General features: G+C 39.7%; 3 protein-coding genes across 3 annotated transcripts; 2 read left to right on the top strand and 1 right to left on the bottom strand.

Annotated features, from left to right (window-relative positions):
• Positions 1–2,221: 2,221 nt before the first annotated feature.
• AK88_04092 (uncharacterized protein) lies at positions 2,222–3,720 on the top strand (the record flags this gene model as incomplete). Its single annotated transcript, XM_012481702.1, has 2 exons — positions 2,222–2,336; positions 2,786–3,720. The coding sequence occupies 2 exons, from the start codon at positions 2,222–2,224 to the stop codon at positions 3,718–3,720; spliced, it is 1,050 nt and encodes a 349-aa protein (XP_012337125.1).
• A 1,618-nt stretch (positions 3,721–5,338) lies between these two features.
• On the top strand, positions 5,339–7,004 carry AK88_04091 (uncharacterized protein; the record flags this gene model as incomplete). Its single annotated transcript, XM_012481701.1, has 4 exons — positions 5,339–5,394; positions 5,600–5,661; positions 5,783–5,844; positions 6,045–7,004. The coding sequence occupies 4 exons, from the start codon at positions 5,339–5,341 to the stop codon at positions 7,002–7,004; spliced, it is 1,140 nt and encodes a 379-aa protein (XP_012337124.1).
• Positions 7,005–7,305: 301 nt separating this feature from the next.
• On the bottom strand, positions 7,306–10,409 carry AK88_04090 (uncharacterized protein; the record flags this gene model as incomplete). Its single annotated transcript, XM_012481700.1, has 7 exons — positions 7,306–7,373; positions 7,594–7,674; positions 7,760–7,819; positions 7,905–8,172; positions 8,346–9,118; positions 9,310–9,579; positions 9,764–10,409. The coding sequence occupies 7 exons, from the start codon at positions 10,407–10,409 to the stop codon at positions 7,306–7,308; spliced, it is 2,166 nt and encodes a 721-aa protein (XP_012337123.1).
• Positions 10,410–10,784: the final 375 nt, after the last annotated feature.

Below are 10,784 nucleotides of genomic sequence, written 5' to 3'. Positions count from 1 at the left end.
AAAAAAAAAAAAAAAAAACGGAACCCCCCCCCTACCTGGGGTTTCCCACTTTGGTGAATGACAAGTCCCTGAGCCCTTATCGCGTCATGACATGTGTGAAGCTGCTCGTGTGCACGTAAATCGACGTGGAAATTCAATCGGCCACGCGGCAGATCGAAGTGAGTTAAACGTTTAAAATTACGTATTATCACAAAGGGGGAAAATAACACAAGGCATACACCCATGAAGTGTGCTAAAATGTATAAGACTTAGACGCTTTTTCTTTATTCTTTTTTTTTTAAATGCAAACAATTTTATGAGGTCACAAAAGAAGGGGGTAATGTTTTAGCGGCAAAGAGTCACGTAAAAAAAAAAAAAAAAAAAGTTGGGACAAAAAAAAAAGAAAAAATATAAGCATAACACATACGGCACGATCAAATAACTAAACAAATAACGGATGCAATGTTGGAGGAGAGGCATCAAAAGGGAAGATATAACCCATACAGTTTAACACAAAAAAGAAAATAAAAATTTCAGTTGGTCAAACTTAACAAAAAAAATAACGACAGAGTGTGGCGTAAAAACGCGTGAGGCACATTCTGTCTGGAAATTTATTAACCGGCTCACGGCGTGAAGAAAATTTGCCAAAAATCAAACACTTTTAAGCGTAAGATATTTTGTTGCAACGTAACGGACGCTTTGAACAAGCATTATTTAGCAGGGTGTTAAAAGGCTTCGCAATTTTTTATGACTACTTGGTTGGTCCTTATTTTGCTCACCGTTCGGCTGGCAAATCGTTTTTATGCTTTTTGTAGTGCTGTCACTTTGCTGTGCTAACATGTTGCTTTTTTTTTTTTTTTTTTTTTTTTTTTTTGCACATGGCTGACTGTACAGTAAATTGATAAGCTGTAACAAGGGGCTGCAAGGTCTGGGTGAGAATCGAAACAACGCGATCTCGTTATGCACATTTGGCAAAGTATCAACCTGCAGGTCCAGATGTATAACTAGTTTAAAATTTAATATTTTGAACAACTCGCGGGTGTATGGAAAGGGAAACATCGACTAATCAGCGGATAACCCCATTGTGTGGGTGTGTGGCGCATCGCTCTTATGGGTCACACGTTTATGTTACATGTTTGTAATACATTTGTATTTTTTTTTTTTTTTTTTTTTTTCCCTTTGTATTTACACGAATAAGGCCATTTACATGGACGTGACCCCTGCGTGCGGTGCACATGTCATGGAAACACACTTGGCGATTTTGGCAAACATCTCATACGCAATGTTTTTAAACTCACGAAATGTGAGGATACGGGGCAACGGGAAGGAAGATTTTTATAAGAGCTCCTCGGAAGAAAAGTTGTGCGTGCTATTTTTTTTTGTGCTTCTTACCCAATTTTGTATAGAAGCAATTAGCACATAAGGCATTTTGCTCTACATACACCTTATGCCTTTAGCGAATGTGTGCAATCTTTTTTTTTTTTTTTTTAATTCCTTGTTGTTAATTTGACTTGTTCAGTAATCAGGCTACTCAACAACAATGTGTACGAACGTGTAGGCATCTTCGTTTTTGTAACGGTTCGACCGTCTCCACAGATAGCTTCCTCCATCTAGGGTTACTTAAAAAGTTAACACAACATGGATCAACGCAAGGAAAGAAGTAACAATAAGGGGTAATGTATGCTTCACCTGTGATTGGTATCTACGTTGAAGCCTATTGTGGGCATGACACAATGGGGGCATCCCCAAGGGACTTATATCATCGTATGCATTCTCCCGCTCACAGAGCATGGCGAGAAATATGTGTACCTAACTCCGCGTCGCCTAAACGGATCCCCATTATAACGCATATAAAAATGTACGTAATATAACGAATGGTAAAAAAAAAAAAAAAAAAAAAAAAAAAAAATACAATACAATACAATACAATACAATACAAATACAAATACAAATACAAATACAAATACAAATACAAATACAAATACAATACAATGCAATACAATGCAATACAATACAATAAAAATGGTAAAAGAAAAACTTCTCTAATGAGATGAACAAAACCTTCCTACACCCCCCTACCTTGCCCTGGCAAAAAACCCATTTAAGTAAAATGTGAATTCATATTAGGGTTTTTTTTTTTTGCATCCCTGTGAAAAATGAAATCTTCATTTTGTTCTGTGTGATATGATTTCTCCCTCATAATTGTTAAATAATATATAAAAAAAAATAATAATAATACAAAATGAAATTAGAGGAAGAAAAGGATGAAAAGAAAAAAGATCAAACGGAAAAAAAAAACATTTCGCAGAGGATGAAGAAATTGTGTTCTATCCTGAACAGTCCTATTGTCGACATAAGTAGGTGAAAGAGCAACATGGCCAGATGTGCATACTTGTGTGGGTCACATTGAGAGGGGGTGCGGTGGGATGCCCTCTCACGTCTGTGTGCTAATTAGTTCTGCATAGGTAGTTCTGTGGCATCCCTCAGGAGAAGTGCACCTGTGCGGATGCTTGTACGTTTTATCTACATCGAATGGAAATGTAGCTTGTGCGATTTTTTCTTCCTCTGCTTTGTATTCCTGTGTCTGTAGAGGATAGTGTCATTTGGGGGGAACAGGGCATGTTATCCCCACGCTCATTGTCAGCTGTGTGTGTTCATTGCTGCTTAACTTAATTGGGGCACTCTTTTGAGATTGATCTGAATGCATCCGACAGAGAGTTACAGCCATTGAGTGGGCATACGAGAGACCCAACCCATTCGTCCACATGCTCTCTTGTGCCCGTTATTTTTGCGCCTTGCTCCACAGATGAACTGAAGAACATCCTATGGGGGGGAATATCCGATGAGATGGCCTTTGACGTGCGGGAGAAATGCTGGAAGCTAGCCCTTGGGTACCTTCCGCTAAATCGTGAAGATACGGATAAAGTATTAAAAAAAAAAAGAGATGAATATGAGAATTTGAAAAAGGAATATTACTACAATAAGAGTAAATTGTCGGAGGAAGAATTGAAGATTTTACGTCAAATTAAAGTGGACATACCAAGAACTAAATCCTGTTATAACATTTTTAATCATAAAAAAATTCAGCAGCTGAGCGAACAGGTATTGTTCATATACTCTGTTCGACATCCAGCCTCCGGATACGTACAAGGAATTAACGATTTGGTAACTCCATTTTTAATCGTTTTTCTAAGACCCATAGTTTTAAAGAAGGAAATAAATTCTGATGATGTAGACAGGATAGCTGATGATGAATTGAGGAATGTTGAATCGGATTTATATTTTTGTCTTTCAAAACTGTTGGAACAGATTCAAGATAATTATACTTTTGGGCAACCGGGCATTCAAAGAGCAATTATAAAAGTTAAAGAAATAGTAAAACGAATTGATAATTCTTTATTTAATCATATATACGAAAATAATATTGATTTTATTCAGTTTTCCTTCAGATGGGTGAACTGTCTTTTGTTAAGGGAATTTCCCATTGATATATCCATTCGATTATTGGACACGTATATTAGTGACATATGTGACATTTTCACCGACTTCCATCCTTACATTTGCGCCGTTTTTTTAGTTCACTGGTCTAAGTATTTAAAAGAAATGGACTTTCAGCAGATGCTCCTGTTCATGCAGCGCTTTCCTACGCACAACTGGAAGATTCAGGACATTGAGTCCATTTTGTCCGAGGCCTTCGTTTTGAAAAACGCCTTCCAATCCTCCCCCAAGCATTTCTCTTAGTCGGCAGGGGGGGATGAATCTACGAAGTGATAAACTGCGAAGTCATAAACTACGAAGTGATTGTCTGCTGCTTACCTGCGAAACCCTTCCCTGTCATATCACATTGCAGCCATGTGGGCTTGTCAGCCTTTCCGACATTCGTTCGGGCGCGAGCATGTGTCTCCAGCGCCTGTATATTATATACACGCGTACAACTCAAGATATATGGCGAATACATTTTTCAACCCGCAGAATGGGGGAAGCACAAATCATTATCGTTTCGTGCGCGTCTCCCATTTTAAATTAAACTGAATTAACATGTATGTTTTTTTTTTTTTTTTTTTTTGACTGTACAAATTTTTAATAAAGCGTACAAAAAAGCGCCTTCGTCAATTAGCATGATACCGCTAGCTGGTGGACGGGAATAAAAACGACTCGTCCCCATTTTAAAAGGCGAAGAATGAGGAGAGCTTTTGGTACAAGCCTGCCAAACATGCAGATATAAAATGGATAATTTGGTACATGCACGACAGGGGGATCAAACGCTTCCTCCCCTGGGATGTGTCCGCCTTTTTTATTCGTCTTTTTTAATAATTAATTTGTTTGCCAAAAATATGAGGATATAAATGTGCGGCAGCGCATGGGGAGGGAAACACATTCAGATGCCCACCTGTCCTTCTTTTCTGCACTTTGTCTGCGTCGGATAATACAGATCGTGCGTGCACTCGCGTATGCGCATGTGTACTTGTTGCTATGCGTATCTGGTGGCATGCATATCGGCTAGCCGATCCGTGTACGTTCACTTGCCACCCATTTCGCTACTCCCTCTTGTGCATACTTGGCGACGCAGCAAACACGCATTTTGCCGCTCGGAGGTTTCGTGCCAAGGGGCATTTTTTTTCGATCTTCAATTTTGAATTTTCCTCACTTTTATATTTTTCTTCCTGAATTTTGTAGTGTCCACAAATTTTTTTTTTTTTTTTTTTTTTTTTTTTTCCTTCTCGATAACTTTTTCGGTACACTCTTAACATTGCAGAATTTTTTGGTTGCGCATGCTTGGCCACACATGTTGAGCGAGTGGCGCAATCGGCACGAAATTTGAGGCGTAAGGAGGAAAAAAAAAAAAAAACAGAAAAAAGACGAAGAAGACGCGCAATGCGCAGAAGAATAAACGCGAAAAAATACATGGTGCCCCATATGTCAGACGTAAACAAAAGTTCAACTACGCAGGGACAACCTGCTTAAACTGGTTCCCTCGTGCTTAGCAACATTTCCGCATTTGTAACATTTAAAAAAAAAAACAAAACAAAACAAAAGGGAAGGTGGTTGGTATAAGAGTCATTTCCGTGTTAATTTTTGGCCAGTTGTCACAAACATCTGTAGAAATAAAAGCGTTAGCGTTTGTTCGTGGTTAGTATAATTACGAATATGTAGTTATATGCGAGGCATTTCTACTTGCGCACATATATTCATAGCTGCACACACAAAGATAAGTACAGAACGGTAATTCGTTTCCTGTTTTTATTTATCTTCCAAGACAGCTATTATTTGACCCCCTCTTTCGGCTATTACACCAACTTGTCTTCCCGTTCCCCCTCAACCGCATCCCAATTTGTCCAATTCGAAAAGAATAAAAAAAATGAGTTTTAGGAAAAAGCTAGACCAAAGGAGAAACTGCAATGAAACCGTTTACGAGTAAGTGTGGACAGGAGGAAACGCTATGCACATGTGTAGGCATACATGTTTTTGCTTCCTCGCCCGGTGTGCCACAGATCTCCCTGCACGTGACATGAACCCACTTGGCTTCAAACCAAAGTGACCATCGTTACCAGGAGTACAACGCATATCTGTTTATTTATTATTCCTACTAACCCCCTCCCCTCCTCTGCTTGTGGTTTAGGGCCTACGGAAAAATTGATCCACATTTGAACCCGAATGAAAAGATAATACAGGCGAAAAATGGTACGTCGGAAGGTGCTCAGTCAGGGCTGGCATGGGAAGTAACATATCCTCATTGGGGAATTACAATAGGTCGTGTGCTCATCACACTGCTCATTCCTTCCACCCCCCTCTCTCCCTGTAGACGTGGACGAAAATTCGGCGAAGAAACTCCCCTTCTTTATGAACAAGGCTATGAAAAATGAGGTAAAAGATGGGAGTCGATCCCCACGTGGGTTTGAAAAACGTACATATGTGCATGAAGAGATGCATTCACGTGGAGAGAGTCATTAAATGTGTCTTCTTCTGAACTGGTTGCAGCAGTGGGTTTGCCCCATGACGCGGCAACGTGCGTGTGTATACGCGAATCGACTGACGCACTGACCCCCCTCCCATGCGCACTGCAGAAGAAGTACCACTTCCTTATGAACGTCAACGAGAGAGACGAAGACGTTGAATTCGTGGCGAAGGCGATGAGCACTTATTTAAATGTAGGCGAGGCGATTAGAGTTCGAATGGCACTCTTGTACTGCACGGAGCAGTACACCCTGTTTCGAAATTATTTGATAGCCCTGAGGGAAATGCTAAAGGGAGTTTTAGCCATAAAAGTTACGAGGAAGGGAAAAATAAAAAAAAATATATTAAGATTTAATCGTGGACATATATGCATCATGGCCAGTTGGTCAAGGAAAATACTAATGTATGATCAGATAACCCAAATTAATATTGGCAGTAGCTGTACCCCCGAATTGAGATTATTTGAGAAAAATTATAAAGACACTTCCAACAGGCCCAATTATGTTGTTCTGAGGACTCTGTACAGGGACTACAGTTTTTTGTTTATAACGGATGAAAAAATTTTATTGAAACTTAAGAATGAGTGTCCATTAGTAAAATTAAAAAATCTTTTAAAAAATTCAAATGTTCATGTGCAAAATGATAATTTGGAGTTAAATAATTCCCTTATGAAGAAAGTGAATGATAATACCATTTCTACAACAGAGGAAAACTATGAAGACATGAGGAAGAAACAGCAGGAGGAAAATTGCGACGGGGCACGAGGTACAAGTAGTAATCACGTGTTATCTAAGGACAAATTGCAGGACTTGAATAATGTGAGCCAAGGATTTAAGTACTTTTTTTTGACTGTTCTTCGGAGCATCAAATCGAGGAGTGTTGATATGTACAATGAAGAAATCAAAGAGATAATTAAAAAAAATAATATGATTTTTTTTGATAAGTACGATTTTAAAAATGAGAAAATTAATTGTTTTTTCCTTTTCTGTCAAATACGGTTTGATATTTGTGGGCCGGAAATCTGGTTTACGTCCAAATTTGACGAGATACTTTTCACGCACATGAATTAAGCATTCCCCGTTGCTCCAGCGGCGTCGTCGCGCTGTCGCGTTGTCCACGTGGCATTGTCGTGGTCGCGTTGTCGAGTTTTTTTTTTTTTTTTTAATTTGTTTTCGTTTGGGTATGTGTATGCGTGTGCATAAAATGTTGGCATTTTTGTGTGACACATTTCTCGCGGGGGGACAAACGTGCATAAAAAAAAAAAAAAAAAAATTAAAAAAAAAAAAAACACCAAGTGGAAAATAAAAAGGTGTGCCGCTTTTTTGAGCAACACCCATGGGATACTTCTGCCTGTGCGCGCAAGCGGGACGTCTACTCCTGCAGCGCCTTTTCCAAGCGCTGCTTCTTCATTTCCGCGGGAACGCTCCAGTAAATAATGCCTGCACAGTTTGGGGAATTCATCGTTGCATTCGTTTTGTTACTTTTTTTTTGCTTTTGCCGTGGACGCTGAGTTGCGAGGTGCGTATGGCAAGGGTGACCTTGTCCGTTTTGTACTCCCATTTGCGTTGTCTTTTTTTCTTTTTTTTGTTTTTTTTTTTTGTGCTCCAGGATTTAGGGTGTTCCACCGCACGAGTGATTGCCTAACTCGCTGTGTCTTACTTTCGTCCTTCGAAGCTGATATGATGAAATGATTGTCGACCGTGAACATGCATTTGTTTATGGCGCCGTTGTGTGCATCTCCTGCAGGGGGAGGGGAGGTTATGCGATCATGTTGCTACGCAGTGATGCGGCTGCGAATGGTGCACATTGCCGGGGGAGGGCATACCTATGTACAGACACGTGCACGTTTTGAATTCGTAGAGCCTCAGCTTGCAGTCGTCGGAGCCTGCGTGTGTGGAGGGGTGCGCAGATGGACAAGGGTTTGTTTCGCAGCACATGCCAGCGTAGCGAAACCAGGGCGGCGGACGCACCTGTTATGAAGTACGCCCCAGTGTTGTCCATGTCGACCGTGAGGACGTTGTGGAAAGGGGAATAGTAAAAGTGCTTGCTGATTTCATTTTTTATCAAATCGTAGTACATAAAAATGTTATTATTTCCGCAGCAGAGAAGCATGTCATATTTTTTGTTCAGGCATATTTGCCTATATCTGGTGTTGCTGGTGTCTATTATTTTTTTCACAAGTGTGTTTTCATCTATGTTGTAAATGCTTATGAGTCCATCTTCGCTACAGCTGCAGAGCTGCGGTTTTTTTAAAAAGGTAGGGGGGGATGAGAAAATTATGTGCATACTCTTATCAGTGGACAGGTGGTAACAAAAGGTCACCTTTATCACGATGCATCAATACACATTCACTGATGAAGCGAGACGCATCGCCACTTCGTCACTCCATGACGACGCTGTTTTTCAGTTACGTATTTGTCCCCGTAGAGGATGATCCGGTTGATGGCCATGCAGTGGTAAGTCAAAGTATTAACATTGACATATTTGGCATCTTGAAATTTCCACAATTTAATATCTCCATGATTTCCAGCAGTGATTAAATCATACTGCTTGTGAAAGACCAAAGCATTACAATAATCATAATGTGCATTTAAAATGATTGTCACAATTTTCATATACTTTGATGTTAATAAATAAATATTGTTGTGGACAGAAAGAGCAACGTACTTTCCATCGTTGGTAATTTGTATGCTATGGCATATCAAATTTTTATTTATTTTTTCGAATGTTTCCACATGGCTGTTTTTTTTTTTTTCCAAAGTGTGTGCAATATTTTGTTCATGTAATTTGTTCATTTTGCATAGCTTCTCTTTTTTATCTGTTGGTATGTTCAAAAATTTTTTATCGTAGTAGATGAATTTTCCCTTTTCTATATTTTTTAAAAAAATAATTTTTTTTTCGTAAAAATGCCAAGCCATTATGTTGTTGTGGCTACAGGTATACATGATGTAATTGTAATTCAAGGGGAAACATAAGTCTCGAATGTAATTATTGTGGAGTAACATTAGGACCTTGTGTGTATTGTTAATGACGTCCATCACATATATGACATTTTCGTGGACACTGATATATAGGGTGGAGGAATTTCTCATTTCTATGGAGTTGATGGATCCATACAATTTTGTTTTTCTCACGATCTTTTTTTCTTCCACGTCTATTAGGCTCACATATCCGTCTCCGCTTCCTGCATAGGGGGGACACCATTGTACAAATGGATTGAATAGGGTGTTTTTGCTGGGAGAAGCGGTGTGGTACAATATGTATAGCGGTCACTTGCTCATTCCTTTATTACGCGTTGGTGCCTCCCTTTTCCAGCTGTTTGCAACACTTGGCCACCACTTGATACCCCTTTTGTTGGAGCGCTCCCTTCCTCACCTGTCAAAATCGTGTTATCGCTCAGAATCTTCACCACGTTTATCCCGTTGCTGAAAAGGTAGTTCTCTGGGATGATGTTCTCGAGGACCTTCGACTTGATGTTCACGACGAGAACATCGCCTGTGGTCGTCCCGAGGTAGGCATACTCATCATTTTTCTTCAGCTCGAGGCAGACAAACTGTCTCTTGTAAATGGAGGTATTCACCTCCTCTTCGCTCATTAACTTCTTCGTGAAGTCGTAGTAGCATATTTTGATGCTGTTAAGCTTGGCTGCGTATAAAAAAAGGGGGGAGGAGGAAATATGATAGGGGGGGTTTCCCCTCAGTTTGGTTTCCTTAATGGAGGAAAGCCTCCACCTATTTTCTAACATGCAGGGAAGCTATCATAGGGAAGCGCATGACATATAAGCCTCAGGCTCACGCGCACACATCAAAAGCGATGGTCGCATTCTAACCTATTATAAAATTGTTTGAGTTGTGGAAAAAGGAAACATTCGAGTAGGGATAATCCGAAGAGGACTTGTAAATAAATTTCTGGTTTTCAATTTGTGTCAAAATCAACGTTTTGTCATCCTCCCCACCAGACGAAAGTAAATACTTGCCATCCTTGCTGATCGAAATATCCAGGGTCCTAAATTTGTGAAGAGACAAAATAATCGGATCCCCCTCATGGTCAAAATTGTATATATATATGTCAGACACTAATTTACTTTCCTTACAGCAGCAAATATACTTTTGAGCAGCATCTACATATAACTTGGTGATTTTATTTTTGTCACTTTTAAAAATGACTCTATGATTATTCACCACGTCCTCTTTTATGATGTTGGTTCCTATGGCATAGATCATGTAAAAGTGGTAACGGAGTTCCTCCTTTTTTAATTCATAATAATTGTGATTGATGTCTATGCTTTTTAAATTATAAACACTTTTTAATTTTTTTTTTTTTTCATTTTCCGCAATTTCTTCTTTCTCTATTTGTTTTAACTTTTCATGGTATGTTTTTTTGTCAATTTTTTTTTCATGTCTTATGAGTATGAGGTTGTTCGAGATGGCTCCGTTGAACCCGATGTAGGATTCCGCGACGAGTTTCTTCTCCATCGCGGGTGGCCTTTTTGGTTTGCAAATGGGTAAGTCCGCAAGTACCTCACTTTGCAACTGCTTCACTTTGGAGCCGCTTTGCCTCGCAGCCGCTTCACCTTGCAACCACTTCACCTTGGAACCGAGTGAAGGAGGGGCACTTCAAGCGGCGTAGCTAAAAGTCTTACGCGCGAGCATTTGAGACATTTACAAACTCCCAGGCCGCATCTCGGTTGGAGTGCCTCACGTGCCTGCTTCAAATGAAAAAAAAGAAAAAAATGTTCCTAACTTCTCATCGCGCATATGTTTATATGTGTAATGTCTCACAAAATTGTCCCTTTTCAAAATGTGCACTTATTGATGTGTATCCCTCAGGTGAGCATAAAGGGGAAAACA

The sequence above is a fragment of the Plasmodium fragile genome (assembly GCF_000956335.1).
Source record: "Plasmodium fragile strain nilgiri unplaced genomic scaffold supercont1.53, whole genome shotgun sequence".
Lineage (NCBI taxonomy): Eukaryota > Apicomplexa > Aconoidasida > Haemosporida > Plasmodiidae > Plasmodium > Plasmodium fragile.
The sequence above is the reverse complement of the archived record's forward strand: the minus strand, read 5'-3'. Positions and strand labels throughout refer to the sequence as shown.